The following is an 18126-nucleotide window of genomic DNA, read 5'->3' on the forward strand; positions in this document are numbered from 1 at the left end:
TTTTTCTTTACTAAAAACATAAGAGATATTAGTAAGTGCACAATCTTAACATGTCCTTAGGTAAAATAATACAGAAGCTAAAGAAGAATTAAAACATATCTATAGTACATATAGCTTTTAAGAAATCTTTACCATCAAACTCTGATTCTATGACTGAGCTAAAAGGGACCTTAAACAACTTCCATTCCAATATTCTTTTTTTACAGATGAGGAAAGGGGTCCTAGAGTTTAAGTAACTTGCCAAAGATAACACAAGTAGTAAAATGGCAGAACTTAGATTTGAAAGCAGGTATTTTTAACTCCCAATTTCTAACCTACTTTCCACTTCTTAGTGGGTGAAGACAATTATCATTCAGTACTTCATTTCTTGCTGAGAACCACCTCATTCTCGATGGAGTGAAAGAATGCTGAATTTGGAGTCATGGGATCTGAGTTTGAATCCTAGATCTGCCATGTGTCACCTGTGTGAGTTTGGGCAATTCACCTAACGTCCCTGGGCCTCGGTTTCCTCATCTGCAAAAATGTGTGGGCTGGATTAGATGATCACTAAAATACCTTCTTTCTGTGATCTTAATTGAACTATAAACATCTCCTAAATAGGCAGACACCTAGATCTTTAACCTTGAAGCTCTCTTAGAGAGCAAATATACAGTTACAATTTTCAATATAGAATTTTAAGTAACTTCAAAGATTAAACAAATGTGTCCTGTAGGCTATGCTGTGATGGTCAATGGTTGGCCTATCACTTACACTACTCTACTTGGACTGTAGCTAATAACTGGTGCTGATGGTCATAACTATTCATAACATTTATCTTCCAATATGGATGGATACATATACATTGTATATTCTACTTATTAAAAAAAAACTTGTCCATAATAAAAGATATTAAAAAATTCCCTTTCTAGCTTATTTCATCACAAATTCTTGCTTGACTTATTCAAGACCTAAAAAGTTCTCTAGTTACTGTACTATAGTTCTAACAATTAATTTGTATGCTAGTCACCTCCTTACACATTTTATTCACTTCTAATTTTTTATTTTTTTGTTCAAAGAATTCCCTTTCAGAAGAGATGCCCTTTTTCTAATACATACTATATATCATTTAAGTCACTTTCAAGGGGGAAAAGCAACAGCATCATTATTCAGTGAAGATTCAAAATTGTCCCCCTTTCTGGCACTTTGGGTATATGAGAGTGTGAGTGCAGGGGTGTGTGTGTGTGTGTGTGTGTGTGTGTGTGTGTGTGAGAGAGAGAGAGAGAGAGAGAGAGAGAGAGAGAGAGATAGAGAGAGAGATAGAGATAGTGTACATGTATGTATATTGTATTTAATCGGTGTCACTAAAGTTGCCTGTCTAGTTATAAATTTTATTTCCCCAGTACCATAAGGAAAACACATAAATGAAAACAATTGCCTAGCCCAATTCTTTCTCTCTGCTCTCTTCCCTTTAGTTTTGTTTGTCCAGGTGACACAGAAGATCGAAAACAGTAGTTCTCAGATGATACATTATCTCAAATATCAAAGGTCACCAAAGGGTACAAATCGGTAACTCTCTAGAAAGGGCTTTAGTTTTTTTTTTCTTTTTTTTTTTTAAGTGGGTCAGATTTAGTTTCATGTAGGTTGTTTGACACACTGGTTTCTGGCATCACAAGCACTGGTCTACAGGATACCACAGAGCCTTTGTGTCCCTTGCTGACACTACAGCATTGTGTTTTTCTACCCATTAACCAAGGATAAATGACCTAGATATTGTGCCTATTAAAGCTTCATTTTTCTTTTGCCCTTTTGTTCTTTAGTGTACCATATTATCACATGCTGAACACATTTTTAAGTATTCTCAGTCTCCGATGCCCTTTTGAGGAGGTAATGCAAGGGTTTTTGTGTGCATTTCTGTAGAGTTAGCTAGAGTGAATAATGTGAAGGTAATTCAAGATTTTTCTTCCTGTCTGGTCTCAAAGACAATCAGTTTAGAGCATTACTAACAGCTAATCTAGTATAAGAGGATATATCAAGAAACCGTACAAAAGCCAGAATGCTGTATTTGCATCTATTGCGAATACAAAAAATAGAGTGAACACCAGTTGTGATTTCCCTAAACACTACATTCTATAATTACATCTCTGCATATCATGGGTCACTTTTATTAAAAGTATCATTACTACAGTTGGCAGCAATTTACATCTTATCTTACATGATAGCAGTTTTCAAAGAAAAAATAAAAGGACATCACAACAAAGAAAAACAATACATTTACAAAGTCATGTCTGTAAACTTCAAGGCTAGTTTAGAGTTGAGGTAATGCTGTTTAGCTTTGTGGCTAAAGTAACAAAGTCCTTTAATTTAAAAAAAGGTACCTGATTCTCTCTTTTTCTTTTTTTTTCTTTTTTTTTTTTTTGTTTATACCAGTGCATTACAAGATCATGAGATAATTGAACTGTAGTTTTATCCTGTAAGAACCTTCTCAGTGGGTTAATTTCCAAAAGGTACTCTTCACATTCAACAGCTGCCTTATTATTGCTGTGTCTCAAGACAGAGACATTCACACTATCTTGGAGATTGTCAGAGTGTGTGTGTGTATGTGTGTGTGAGCAAGTGTGGGAACTCCCATACAGTCAAAAATAATGAGCAAATACGATATGTATGGTAAATTTCATCTTGACCTTCACAGCAAAAAAAAAATTAAAATTAAAAAATTAAATATATAACTTCATACTTCCTTTAAGCAGCACTTCCTTCTATTAGTGCCACTCAGTTACAAATTGCTGCTTTTATAATACCAATGGTACCAAAAGAAAAAAAAAGCAGAGCATTATGTAAGTTTCCTTAAAAAGACATGATCACCTCTCAAATTTCATCTCTCCTAGGGATAATAAATAATGCACTGCACAATACTTAATGACCAAGATACCTTTTGACACATCTGTATAACATGACTTAAACTTTTTTTTTCTTTGCTACACTATGTTACAGAACAGCTTATAAAAACTAGGTATGAACATTAACTGTGAGTGTAAACAGTAGGACTACCACTTGTCAAAAGTTTTAAACACTTTAACTGTAACTGGTACTGGTTATTCATCATTTTCATTGTTTTCTATTTCATCCCCCCCATCAAGTGAGTCTAGTTCTTCACCCTGTGCTATTTCATCTTCTAAAATGGAGGAATCTGCAGTCTTATCTAGGCTCTCTTCGGCATCGCTGCCTTCTAGGTGTTCTTCATCTTTAAAGGGAGCTCCCTCAGCTTTGTCAGCAGCCTTCTCATCACTGGAACCCACTGCATTCTGAAGTCCTGCTAATGCTGGGAAACCAGGCAGTGTCAATCCTCCCAGTCCTGGAGGTAGAAACATGGATGGGTAGAAGAGGCCTGGAGCCATGGTGGACAGCAAGAAAGGATTGAAGGCTAGAGGGTTTGAGGGCAATCCAGCGGTGGCGGTAGCAGCACTGACAGATCCATTTGCAGAGTCAGTAGCAGAAACAGTGTCTGTGCTTTTCTCAGAGTCTTTGTTCTCTTCTTCATTCTCATTTCCCTTCTCTTCCACTTTTGAAGTGCCATCTTCAGGTTCTCCTTGACTGGAAGCAGTAGTGGTGTTTCCAGAAGCAGCTGAGAGTGGGTTATTTAACAGCCCACCAAGTCCAAACATGTTGGGCAATCCGGCCATCCCTGGCAACACGAGAGGGAGCATGGCAGCAGGATTCTTAGAATCGCCTCCAGCAGCAGCAGCAGCAGCAGCAGCTGTTGCAAGTCCTGGAGGGAAGCCCATGAGACCTGCTAGTTGTAGAGACTGTAGATTCTGTAGACTCTGAAGGCTCGTGAGATCCATCCCAGCAAACAGGCTATTCATCAACAGTGGGTTGATGCCTGATGTGGAGGCGGCGGCGGCGGCAGCGGCCGCAGCTGCTTTGGCAATTTCACTTTTTGGCCTCCTCCCTCTTCTGCTGGCCCCCTCTTCCCTCACAACAGGCCCGGTGAGGAGACGGTCAAACATGGACTCTGGAACAAATCCCTAGAAAGGGGAGAGGAACACCACCATGTCTATAAGCAACTTCTTTATAGGAAACAGCAATGGTTTATCCCATTGTAGCACTTAATATTCTGAATTTAAAACAATTCAAATATTCATAATCTTGCTTTATTTTTTTTTTTGCTAGACTCATTTGGTGAGCTCATTTTCCAAGTGGACACTGAAATAATCCAACAAATATTGATTATTCACTTACTACTGGGTAAAGTATGGCACTGGGCTTTAGAGTAGAGAGACAAAACAAAACAGTTCTGGTCCTCAAGAAGTTTACATTTTACTGAAAGGATAATAACATGAACACCAATAAATATAAAGTCATTTCAAGAAGGAAGGACCAGTGGGAATGAGAAAGGCAGATGAAGACTCACTTGGATCCATATGGATCAAAATCTGAATAGAGGAAAACTAGCACATTTTTTCAACTAAATTCAATACATTTTATGATAGCAGATATTATATCTTCTATCCTATATTGTTCTGTTGAATTATGCTAATTTGATACAGTGCAAATCAACCTATTTATTTGCAGAGTCCTTCAAATTCCAATCAATGAGTTAAGAAAGAGAATAAAAATGGTTTCCAGTTGAACAGTATAAATATATCCATGTCCACTTGGAAAAGAGCTTAGAACAGCCTTCTTCTAAGTAATTTCCACTTGGGGCCAAATATCTATTACCTGACAATTTCTTCTTTCTGAAATCCAATACAAATATTTTAATGTTCCTTGAAAGTAAAGATGCAAAATTTAAGGTACTACTGTTGGATCTGTGGTTGAATTGATTCACAATGTCAGTTTCTTTAGTTTAAAGTAGGTAATGTGGTAAAAGATTTCAGAAATGCCCAACACACACACACACACACACACACACACACACACACACACACACACACACAAAGTCTCACTCACTCTGTCTCTCATTTTCTTCTTTTTCTTTTTTTTTTTTTTTGTACAGACTTGGAGAATACACATTGAGATACATACTTATACACTGGAGTTTATACTTACAGATTGCTTGACTATGTCAGTCCAATCAGGAGCCACGGCAAACTCAGGATTTTCCTCTAACCACCTGGGCAAGTCCTTCATTGGAGGAGCCATAGCCCCACCCATCTGATTAAGAAAACAAAACAAAACTATTTTAAACTATAGATATGCTTTTGCATATAGTCATTTTAATGGACTTTTTCCTATTTAGAAATAAATTACCAGGAAAAGCTACCTTTCTGAAATAACTGCTGATAGAGAATTCCTTCATAAAAAGTTTTACCTTCTTTCCATTTCGTTTATTTACAACAGGTACTCTTTCTTCTCCTGTCAAGGTGTTGATATCCAATTTATTAGGGTTTCGACATCTATGTCGTTTCTGCTTCGGTTTTTGAAATGGGGAAAACAGCACATCTGCACTCTTCTTTGAGAAAAAAGGAAAGAACAAGTTGCTGTTTAGTTTTTCCTACTGAGTATTCAATGATATAACTAATTAGCCATTTTCAGCAAAACAGTAGGAACATTTAATAGGTGATGTTTGCCTGACTGGAGAGATGGGGTAATATTTCTTATGTAAATTATGGCAGTAAGTTAAGTGTATAAGGCGAGAATGTCTAAGTATGCTTTAATAGTCTCTTAGATTCTCATTATTTCTTACAAATGATATGATTTTCAAAGAATTAAATTTTAAACATTTAATAGTCATGCTATTATAGGCTACAATTGTCATATACCACCATACTGCCCTTTTTACTCATGTCTTAGATATGCAGATCAGTCTTGTGGATAACATGGAAGTAAGAAAGCAATAACTAATACTATGGTTAGGCTAAAGACTCAAAACTCTCTGGTCTATGACTAAAATCAAAGGCTCAAATTATCTAGAACAAATATGAAGTTTTTTTTAAAAGGATGCATGTGTATAGGATAGGAAAGTCCTGATTTAAAAGGAATTTATATAAAAAAGATCTAGGAGTTTTAGTTGACCACAAACTTACTGAGACAACTATGTAATAATATAGCTTCTAATAAAGTTCACACAATATTAGGCCACATAATGGTAAAGTTTTCAGACTGAAATATTTCATTTTAAAAAGGCTGAATACACATCTGTAAAGGAGGTGGTTGAAGAAATTCTGCATTGTGTGAGTGGTTGAATTAGCTAGCATCTGAAGCAAGGATTCTTAACTCAAGGTCTACTGATTTCTAGACATCTGTCAACTTCATATGGATGGGAAAAGAATTACATGATTATTTTTACCAATCTCAAACTGAAATTTAGCAATCTGAAGCAAAATATTACACTGATATATTGATAAATTCTTTTAAAATTATTTCACATATGATAATTGGTCTCCATAGGGAAATATATGTCATTCTCAACTAAAATAGTAGTGATATTTAATCAGTTCAAGTTAAAATGACCAATTATTTAAAATATTATTTTGAGAAGGGATCCACAGACTTCATCAGATTGCCAAAAGGGGTTCATAACACACCAAAAAAGTTAAGAGCCCTTACTCTAAGGTCTCTTCAAATTCAATGATTCCCTGATACTTACTGGTACATAACTTGGCATATCAACAGTGTAGGTAGGATGTAGTTTAAGCCATTCAACTAAATCCTTGTTTTTAGGGGCATCTTCCCCAACCAATCTGGTCCCATCTTCTAGGTTTATGACTGGGATGCGAGTATCTGGGTCCAGCTGTCCAGGAGAGGGAATGTTCCTTGTTGGTGGGGTCTCTATATCTTCTTCAAAAGCTTTGGTCACCTCAGCATCCTCCTGTAGAAAGACAGACAATTCTTTTCATTCTTACTTTCAACAAAAACATCCTAAAATTGCACCATACTCCAGAAGAATGTCACTCTAGCATCATGAGACTTCATACCTAGACAGGATAAAAATTTTCCAAAAATGTTAACTTTTAAATAAGTTCTCCAGCTTGTTTCTTTTAGTTCCAAATATGAAACAGCAATTACTGACAAGTTCCTTTCTCACTTATAATTTGTAATTCAGTTAGAATTTTCATACTTTTTTTTAACCTAAATATCAGTTCCAAGGCAGAAAAGCAATAAGGGCTATGCAATTGGAGTTAAATGACTTGCTCAGAATCATACAGCTAGGAAGTGCATACTTTTTCATTCACCCTTACACCTCCAATCTTTTAAATCCTAACCAGGACTCTCTTTGTCAAAGAATTATGTAACTAAGTAGGGAAAGAGTTCTTAACTATATATGGTCCCTGGGAGGATTGTGAAGATTACTTGGCCTTTTGGGGATCATGGGAAAAACCACTAAGAGAAATTAGTTATGAGGTTTGCTTAAAAACAAACCAAACCAAAACCCCCCCTTGATTTTGCTTAAGCACTGGTGAATTGCACAAAATCCTATTTTGCTGGCACAATAGTATTCATGGGGTATGTGTAGCAACATTGTAAAGTGGACAAGCTCTAGTTCTTGGCAACATAGTGTATTCTTAGTTAAAAAGTGTTGCTCTTCTAGACAAAAGGTCTCCAGCAAAGGAGATATATGATTCAAATTTTTAAAGGAAAAGCTAATAGTTTCTACAGCATAAATTTGTCATTATGAATTTGTCAGAAGTTATTACTTTAGGTAACAAGATATGCCAAAATAGTATACAAAGTTTCAAGAAGGAAGGCAGAGCATTAGTGATAGTGTGTCATCTGAAAACGGCATGATTAATTCAGTTGCCATTTTAGGTAGGATGAGCCAAGTTATAGTTAAATTGGTACCTTTCAACATTCTGTTAAGTAAATTCTTATTAAGTACCTACTGCTGTGTGTAAGTACTCACTGTATAGCAAGAGTATGATAATGCTGAGGTTGGAATCAGAAAAGCTGGAGTTGAAATCCCACCTGTAATTTACTAGCTGTATGACCCTGGAGGACTCCCTTATCTTTTTGTACTTCAGGCAACTAGGATTCATTTATTCACAAGCAAACTGCTCCATTTACTTTAGTGGAGGAAGGCCATATACTGGGAGTTACCTATGTATTCACCATTTTCTGAGCACTAATGTATACCTAACAAAATGTTGCACCTTATGGCTGGGGACATATTAAGGTACATTCAAAAGAGCTTTAGTTTGGGAGGGAAGACTTTGAAACCTTTGTCACTTAATCGAATGATAGCTGGAAGGGACTCTTGGAATTTATCTAGGCCAACACCTTCCCTTTATGAAAGAAAGCTGATTCAGATTCCCTCTGCTACTTATTACCTAGGCAATTTACTTCATTTCCCCTGGGTCTCAGTTTCCTCATCTGTAAAATGAGGCGTTGATGATCTAAGGATCTTTTCAGTTCTAAATATATAATCCTGAGAAATTAGCCTTGATTTTTCTCATTTCCTGAAAAAAAAATCCCCCCCCCCAAGTTCTAGAGTTAAAGGATAGGCCAAAAGGGTGACATGGAGAAGAATGCAAATTAGAGGAGAAAACTGTTTTCTTTGGGCCTTATCATTTAGAAGGCAGTTTAACTTCTGGCTCTCCTCAAAGACACAGATCCACCTACAATCCAAAGAAGGCAAGAGACAGAACTGATTTAAGTGCCAGCTTATTGGTTTTCACCTGGAATAGGCAATGATATGCAATAAATCCAACCCCCAAGTCTAAGGCTAGAAACAGCAGAATTCTCTAAGGAAGTATTTCTGGAATCTTTCAATGAGTAATAGAATTAGCCAACTTTTTGATGAATTATGGTGGTAAATTATAGAGGAAAAGATGAATGTATTACATTGATATATTTACAAATTCTTTAAAATTATTTCATAAGTGAGAATTGGATTCCATAAGGAAATATGTCATTTTTCTACTAAAATAATAGTAACTTTCAATTGGTTTAAGTTAAAAATCTAGTGAGCTTGGCTCCAGGAGGAAAACACAATTACAAGTTGTGAACTCACCACAAAATTCCTGGCCAGAAAAAAAAAACATTTCTATAATAAAAGGCTAATCCCCAAAACAAATTTTCCGTAAATCCAAGTTTACTGTAGGTTGATATATCTATGGTAACAATTTTGGCTGACAAAACCAAGGTTTTTTTTGTCAGTAATCAATAGATCATAACCAAAGGAGGAATAACATCTAAACTAAGTCAGAGTTAATAAACACATAAAGAAAAGGAAGCAGATCCTCATACAAGTTGGGAAACCTAAAAGTCATCTCCATAATTATGTCAGATAATATCCACTACTCTGTTAACTCCAAATCTCACCTATTTCTTCAATGGCATGAGCTGGATTTGATATCCTTTAACTGAGATGAATTCAACCAGATACAGAAACATGAGTGCACACCGAATGAAAACTAGCTACTGGACTTACTACACTCAATGATGTCCGTTTGTTGCTCATGAAAAGCAGATCAAGCCCTTCTACATTTTTCCTCCTTCCTCGCCTCCTCTTCATGGGAGGTTCTCCATCCATTAAGGAGCCATTAAGCAGATGCCTTGTAGGTGTGCGTGAGAGACCTGCCTGTAGCAGTTCCATTTGAGTTTTAAAGGCATCAGACACGGGTGTGGAGACATTAGGCAAGATAAACTTTGAAGTAACAGATGAAAAATTTGAGGTAGAACTTGTTGCCTCTCGTGAGGCCTTTGATAAATCTACAACTTTTTCTTGTCCATTTTCTGAGACCACCTGAGACTCCCGCAGCTGAGCCACCATCTCCATGAGATTCCGTCGCTTGGCAGCTCTTTCAGCCTCAATCTCTATTTTTCTCCTCCTCCTCCTCCTCTGACGAGGGACTGATAGGTTGAGTGCATCTTCCTAGTGAAAAATGAAGATGTGAAGTTGTAAAGAAGCAAAGCTATTTCTGGTTTACTGATTGACTCCAAAATAAATAAATAAATAAATAAGCCAAAGCAAATTAGCCTATTATGAATAAAACCACAGAATTTGGAGACTATACAATAGCCCTTTTGTTCTAAAAGAGATTGATATAAGCATAAATGTTTTCAAGTATAAAAAAGGCAGTAATTTTTTATATTATATAAATAAGATCTCTCTAACTTGCCTTTGATAATTGTGGAGAAGCAGCAATGTCCTCACTACCACTGATGCTAGCTTGACCAATCATTGAAAGCTCTGTAAAGGTCCTTTTCTGTAGGGGGCTGTCCACAGCTGTTGGTGCATAACCAGGCATAAGTCCCTGGAAATCAAACATCTGGCGTCTGTTTACTGGCCACTTCCCTTTCAACACTGCTTCACAGATGTTATCTAATCGGTTTATCATTACACGATCCTATACAAAGGAGAAAAGATATAATGAAATGTTGGCACAAAGAAAACTTTGAGTTTTACACTGGTTAAGAACAATAATATAAAGTATTTGGTAATCATTCAAAGAATTTTAAAAAATATTTAAAGTAGCATAGTGCATCTAGAAAGATTGTCTTGTTATGGAGTAAGTCCTCAGGTAGCCCTAGGACAGAGACTTTTGTTTTTAACATATTAACATTAGCATTACCATTTGAAACAACTGGAAACACATACAACCCCCTCCTCAAAAAAATTAGAAAAGAAAAAATGTTTTAGCTCTTCACAAGTAGATTTGCATTCACATCTGCAAAGCTAACAACTTCATATATGGTTAGAAATACTCCTTTAAGTCATCAGGATACATATTAAACATCTGTGTTTAGCATCTTGAAGCTCTGGTACCTTCATATCCAACAGGATGGATCTAAAAGTCTATACCAGGAAGTTTTTCCTCATTAGCGTCACTATTAATAAAGTTCAGTATTATGAAATGGGCATCAACCTAGGGTTACCTAATGAATGTCAATTTGCATTCCACACCCATTATCACTTCAAATTTCATTGAAGCGTGTACATTAAAAATTTCTAATTACAGCTTTTAGTCTACTTAGACTGAGTTCCAAAGATTAAAAATGCTTGTTACTAAGAGCCCTTCAAATCATCTCTGAAGCTCCTTTTTGTATCCAGGAAAGCAGATGAAATTTCTGCAGGAACTAAGGAGACAGGAAAGAAAAGAATCCATTGATAGTACAATCTTGAAGGAAAAAATTAATTTTTTCAGCATCCCTCATTCCCCTCAACTTAATCAATGATTACTGATGATTAGAATATAAGATCATCCTTTAACTTCCTGATGGGCAGGAATAATCTACCAGCAATCTTAGTAGCTGCAACAGATGACCTGCTTTCCTCTTGAAATAAGCCTATTAAAGCAAGTTTTTGTTTTATTTTGCTTTAAACCAGATGGCCTTATTTATGGTGATTAGAAATATTGCTACTTTATTTCTTTACTCTTCAAACCAGAACCAAATTGAAAATGGATTTATGACAAAATTACTAAATTCAGTAAGAAAACTAATTTCCCCAAGTTTGCATAATGTCTCCTATTAAATAGTTCATAGGCATAAGGATCACAGACTCAGGGCTGGAAGGAAGGTCAACTTCCTGATTTTACAGACGAAGAAACCGAGGCCCAGAGAGATTAGATGATTTGTCCAAAGTCACACTAGTAAGAAGCAGAGGCACTTCCTACTGAACCACGTCCTCCAACTCAAAAATTGTCATTCTTTCCACTACTGTCATTACAGTATAAACAGTATTCTATAAGATAAAACTTTAACTATGAAACTTGCTTTTCTTTGAAAAAAATCCATTTAACATTATATGATTGAGATGAAAAGGATTAATGCTACTCATCCTTCTCCCTATACAGAATTCAATCTCTCCAAATTATAAAGTTTTCTTTTAATATTGAAAGTCTTTTGCAGATAAAACCCACAATTCAAGTTCATAAATTTCTTCCTACTAGGAATGTGATTCTGCTGACACAATAATTAATAGACTACAAGGAAATAATGCATGTTAGTTAACCATGCTATCTAATCAAAGAAGCCACATAGAACCTCACTGCACTAAAAAGGTTTAACCACATTTTATAGTTTACTACTCCACAACCACCTCTAGCTTGCCACCATTTTTATTGGGTAGCCTTCTAAAAATGTTTTCAAGAATCTTTAACAAAAACATGTTACCTACAAATCTGGTATACAAAAGCAGAAAATCTGTAATTATTTTTGGGAAAAACAAAAATGAACAATTTGGAAAGGTGTCCTCTCACCCCCTATGCACTGTGTTCAATAAAGAAATGATGAAACACCAACCTTAGGCCAAAAAGAAAAAGCAAAAGTTCTCTCATGAAGGAGCTGAGCTACAGAGGGATCTCCATCCTCCATGTAAAATCCATCCCGGGTCTCATCCCGGGCAGTGCTCATGGACGCATTGCTTTCTTCATCAAAATTCTTCCCCTGAGAAGCAGTTCCTGCTGAAGGAGGAAAAGTTGATATGCATTCACTACAAACAGGACAGTCCCTGTAAATGAAACTCAGGAAGAATTGAGTGTATTAAGTAAGAGGAGAAAAGGGTAATTTTTCTAGCTATTGATCTAGAAGTGACTGCTATGGCTGAAAATTATGACTTTGTACTTTATTTCTATTTCTATTATATTTATTTCTATTAATCCACAATAATGAAGACACCAAAAGGTAACTTTCCTGAGGAAATTTCTCGATAGCTCTTATTCTATCCCTTTACTCAGTGAGAAGAACACTGAAGAAATTGGGTAATGATGGTACACTGTGTAGAGTGTCTACCACTAATTAAAAATTCTTCCTCAAAGAGCTTTCCCTATCCTCTACTTCAAAAGGAATAGTTCATTTAGTGGCATATATTATACTGAATGTACTATATCTACAAATGTAATCTTTGACAATAAACTACAAAATATCACCCCTTCCTTTATGATTTAGAATATATGAAATGTCTTATGTTTCTATGCCAGGATGACATATCCAAATTAATCAATAACTGTTAGTATCTAAGAGAAATATGGGAATATTATTCCTTCTTAGAAGAAATTATACAGTGTGGGCCTCTTGAGAAGTTTATAGGCCAAAGGTTAGCATGACTTTGCTAATACAAATGTTTTACAGAAAGCTTTTGATAACTGGAATACAGAACTAGGTGTGGAGGCATTACCTTCAGGTTGGGAAGACTCTTCTGATTTATCATCATCATCGAGCTTTTCCTCTTCATCTTCTTCAGAACCTTTTTCTGAAATAGACTTTGGATCTGCATCTGCAGTAATTTCTATATCCTTCATTTCACTTTTAACAGATGCCTCAGCCTCACATTCCTGCTTAACATCTTTTTCTCCAGCATTAGCTTCCCCTTCCTCAACCTCTTGTTTTTCTTTGGCCACTAAATGCTCAGACTCTTCCACTTTGACTTCAGTTGGTTCTGTAGTCTTTTCATCTTGGATATGAGTTGATGAGATGACTTGTGGAGTCTGACTAAATCCAGCAGCCAGTGGATTGAGGGAAGACACATTACTTGTCCCTCTGTTTTGAGCAAAGTTTTTATGGGCATCTAAGAAGGACAACTCAGGATCATTCAGGATATGATAATCTGTCCTACTGACTCCATGTTTAGCAGCACCAACCAATAGATCTTTGTCATGTTTACCACACTCCCACCACTCTGGCAAATCCAAGCTAGGCTGGCAGAGTTTTAGCCTCTCTCCCAGCTGAGGGTGATGAAGAACTTGTTCTCGTATTTTCCTTAACAGTTCTATGCGGTATAAAGTTCTAGAGGCACGCTCTTCGGTGATGGGCTCAATCATGGAAGAGAGGTCAGGTGGTTCTATAATACAAAAGCAACTCTATTTATCTTTCGTTAAACAGAAAGACTAGTTTCTAAATTACAACTAATTAACTTATAACCCAGTTTTTTCATTTGTTTGCTTTTAGTTCCTTATTTATTGCAGAATAGTCGTTTTAAATTCATCAATATACCTACCATCATCTGGCTTTGCTGGCATTCGGCATACTCGCCTACACATGGCCACAAAACAGTTGAAATATTTCTCCAAACTCTCATCAGACTTTTTGTCAAGTCTGGCAAAGGCGCGGAATTGGTTCCAGTCAAACTGTTGTTTCATAGGATCGAAAATAATTCCAAAAGTAGAAACTACACGATAAAAATCTGCTTCTTCTCTTCTTGTCCATCTATTGGAAAAGGAAAGATATTATCTTGAATAGTACCTAAATAAAAGAGATTAAAGTTGACTGTTAGTCTCCCCCATCCCCTGCCCTTCATAAACTTAGCAGTGAAGTATTCAAAGGAAAAAAAAAACCTAAAGTGCTTTGGTTTTTAAATTTTTCCCATAAATATTATCCTTGATGATGATTCCTAAGGGCTATAAGACAAAAAACAAAAAAATAAAAAAAACAAAAAACCAGAATATAGGGGAAGAGGATGTAGGGAGAATTGAACAAAACTGGGGAAAAAAACCTCACTTTTGACGTTTTTCAGATATTATAGCTTCTCTTTCTGCTTCCAGGGCTCTCACTTCCTCCCGAGGACGACGCCTTCGTCGGTCAGTCTTCATTAGTGCCTCTTGCCTCATTTGTTGCCTTTTATAGCTGCGCTGATAGGCAGTAATGAGGCGGCGCAGACGGGTAGTCAGGGTTGAGGTGTTAGGCCAGTAAAGTTGGCCTAACTCGGCATTACTTTCACTGTGCTTGCCTAGAGGAGTGGAAAAAATATTTTTGAAATGCCTACTTGCTTCTTTGCAATTCCCAACAAAATAAGATGACTTATTAGCATTCAGATCACATTATGGAAAGGATGGCTCAGTGCCCTAAAAATGTAAAAATATAAATTTGGAATAATTAGTAGTGTAGAGTTAATTAGTCAAGTGTAAAAATGAAATTACTGCTTCAAAAAATGTATGGCTATTTGTCAAACGTATGTACATATGTACATATATGTATAAACATATAAATATGTACCTATCTATATGAATTTAAACCTTATATTCTATATAATAAATGTTCCCTTAGGTAGTATTGTTTCAAATGAAGCTTCTGAACCAAAAAGACTATGCATTTCTAGAATCATTTAATGATTTTATACATATTGTATAAAAGGTCATATTTACTACATATAATAATAAAATTTTATTTCTATATTTGGCAACAGTCCTTGGATTTCTAAAGATCCTTGATAATTATTACTAACAGCAGAAAAATCCAAAAAGCTTAATTCTCTTAATCCAAATTACCCTGAATCATTCTGTTAGAGATAAATCTCATGGTGTAATCATAAAACAAACATTAAGAATTATCATTAACAGATAACTGAAAAAGCAAAATTATAAGGGAGGAAAAAAGTTCAAGCATTATGAGAAAAAAATGATTTTAAATAACATCGAAAAGTTAACATACTGTCTGAAAAAGATAGTGTCTAATGTCTTTGGTATTAACATGAATCACAATTATGCAGCATAAACTCGTTTCTCTTCTTTGACTCTCTTGTAGCATTACCTGTAGTGTGTATCTCCATAGATTCTTCCTTCTCCTCTGGCGGTGAGTTTGCAAATTCCTTGAGATAAAAAGTAAATTGTTTAGATTTTTATTTTTCCTTAGCTTTTAGGAGAAAGCTCTTTCCCATTCCCCCTCACAAAGCTAGTGCTTTATAGGTGTAAAATAATCTAAATCTGTTATAAATATTGAATTGAAAATCAGGATACTCAAGTTCTTACATCTATTTCATCCTTGAATGGTGTTCTGGTTGGTTTATATTCAGGGTCTTCATCTTCTCGGTCAAATTCTCCCCTATGCAAAATTTAATTTAAAAATAAAACCAAACTGATAAACAAGTGAACTTTACTTTCCTACCCAACAATCAATTTGTTATGTGTTACTTTTAAACTGAGGCTTGCTGTCAAAAGGGAAAATAAATAGCACTAAAACATATAGTAGTGAAAATCTGGCTGGGACCAGGTTTATATTCGATAGATGATACATATTTAAGCTTGTTTCTCACTAGTATTTTAACATTAAACACCATGTAGACCAAATCAATGGTAATCATTTAAATGTCCAAGTTTGATTCTATATAGTAAACAAAGTATAAAAACTGAACCTTGCCAATATATGTGATACTGACATAAAGTTTATTAAAATATTAAAACATCCTTCTTACCCATCACCACCATCTGCTAGCATGTCTGTTCCTCTTTGCTCAGCAGCTATGGCCTTGGCATCAGGCATGCCAACCCGTTCCAGAAAACACAGTGCTGGGTCAGCTCTCATAGAATTATACTTCTCATAGCCTGTTTCCATCACCACCACCACCACCCCGCAGATGAAGCAAACAAAAACAGAAACAAAAAAAGGCCTTGTCACAGAAAGATTCATGGCACAGATACATGATGCATATTTTGTTTCTGAATCAAGGTTATTATCAATATTGAGTTTAAGGAAACAAAAATCTGTTTTTAAACAAAGTAACCTAGGGCTCAGCATCTTAAATGAGGTTGTCTGGGTTTGAGTTAACTTTCAAGAACATTACAAAAAATATGACCAATGCTAATGGGAAAACACTTTGTTTTAATATATAATAGCACGTTGCTTAGGAAAATTTTTGTTCCTCCCTCCCTCGATTTTTTTTCTTTTTTAAACAGATCTAATTTTGTCTGACATTTGGAAAGTTTCTTAATGGGTTCTTTATGACCTCAACAGTGTTACTCCTTTTTCACCTCCATCACCGCTTTGTGAACAATTTTGGTCCTGTTGGAACTTGTACTGTCGGCTGATTCCCACCCCCTATTATCCCCCACCCAAACACACACACACACACACACACACACACACACACACACACACACCCTGAGGACCTGTCTTCTTAGGTTTGGGACAAAGCATGTCAGGGAGATGATGCTGTTCCCTCCATGGTTTACACACTGCAATTTGCTTTTTTACTGCCCAAGTTGACTAGATGGAAAATGGCAGAGCCCAACAGTGCACGGCAGGGAAATGATTTTTAGGCTAGACTTGCCTCAGCTGAGCTCACAAAACGTGGCTGCTGTACATAGGCAGAACAGCACAATTCAATTAGGATTTGTACTACAACACACTGCTCCTAACTGCTGTAGAGCCCCAAGCCAAACTGTAATCATGAAAGGTTTTATAAGCCATCATTCTCCCCTTTAGTCAGGCTGGGCTGCTGAGAATACCTCTGCGACCTCCAGAGAATTGGGATTATAATCAGGAATCGCTCACTGTATATATCCTGCCAGCTCCACATCCCCAGCCTTTCAAAGTTAACAAGGCTGCATCCCACTCAAGGGAGCCGGGAGTTCTCAGCACTGACATTTGTGAAATATTGCTTGGAACAAAGCCCAGGAGGCACTTGTACAGATTAATAGCAGAGGTTAAGCCCACCGTCCACTTTGACACTGGTTGGCAGAGTTAGCAAGGGAAGCAGTCCTGGAAGCAAAGTTTATGGAGATCTATAGTGCTACTTGGCTATTATTAAAACAAATATGGTTTTGTTTTATTTACAGCCAAGAAAGAAATATTTTCTTCTCAAATATTCTACAAACATTTAAAAACAGCATCTGATATTTACAGCTCAAATTAGACTTTTAATACAGAAAAATAGTAGAAGCCAAGAGTCCTTTGGAACTCTACTCATTAATATTATGACGGGAAGAAGGCGTGTGAAGAGTTCTAAAATACAGATAAAGCCATGCAGTCAAGTTGTATTCAAATACACAAAGAGAAGCATCACTTACCATGTTTGTATACTCCAATTAAAAGGGATTTATCTGCTTCCTTATCCCACCAATCTGTAGGAACTTCAGCATGGAAAGGTTCAGGTATCCATACATCTGTTTCGCTGAAAATAAAATAGCTTAAATTATATTTAAATCAAGTACTAATACTATAACAAAAAAGTCTATGTATTATCTATGATAATATCTACACCCATACAGACTTCTTTATAGAATAGATGTGGAGAGATGTGGGCAGTGTGGTGAAATGGAGGCTAAAGGAAGAGAGTAGAGGTCAAGGGGAATCATTTTGGTGTCTGCCTTCACCATAAACAAACCTTATGTGGCAGCACATTTAAAAGGCTACCTTCAAACCATCATCAGCTGTTAAAAGAGTGACTAAAAGTAACTCATACAGGAATATTATTCAAACACACACATAATAAAAAAGCTAGTCTCGCCCAGATTCCTGCCATTTCCCTAAGCTCAGAACCAAGACAATTGC

General features: G+C 36.1%; 1 protein-coding gene across 2 annotated transcripts in view; it reads right to left on the reverse strand.

Annotated features, from left to right (window-relative positions):
- Positions 1-3037: 3037 nt before the first annotated feature.
- The window catches only part of CHD7 (chromodomain helicase DNA binding protein 7), a 153679-nt gene continuing 138590 nt past the window's right edge, over positions 3038-18126 (reverse strand). The window contains exons 24-37 of one of the 2 annotated variants that reach the window (XM_044666157.1): positions 17643-17746; positions 16049-16178; positions 15606-15678; positions 15388-15445; positions 14359-14587; positions 13859-14067; positions 13040-13702; positions 12166-12326; positions 10041-10268; positions 9350-9793; positions 6569-6790; positions 5291-5431; positions 5029-5133; positions 3038-4004 (exon numbers count right to left, since the gene is read on the reverse strand). In XM_044666157.1, coding sequence (XP_044522092.1) covers positions 3072-4004; positions 5029-5133; positions 5291-5431; positions 6569-6790; positions 9350-9793; positions 10041-10268; positions 12166-12326; positions 13040-13702; positions 13859-14067; positions 14359-14587; positions 15388-15445; positions 15606-15678; positions 16049-16178; positions 17643-17746 — 3700 coding nt within the window. In that variant the 3' untranslated portion in view covers positions 3038-3071. The remainder of the gene's footprint in view (positions 4005-5028; positions 5134-5290; positions 5432-6568; positions 6791-9349; positions 9794-10040; positions 10269-12165; positions 12327-13039; positions 13703-13858; positions 14068-14358; positions 14588-15387; positions 15446-15605; positions 15679-16048; positions 16179-17642; positions 17747-18126) is intronic. The other variant, XM_044666166.1, reaches the window with a different exon arrangement.

Source organism: Gracilinanus agilis, chromosome 1 (genome assembly GCF_016433145.1).
Source record: "Gracilinanus agilis isolate LMUSP501 chromosome 1, AgileGrace, whole genome shotgun sequence".
Taxonomy (NCBI): Eukaryota; Metazoa; Chordata; class Mammalia; order Didelphimorphia; family Didelphidae; genus Gracilinanus; species Gracilinanus agilis.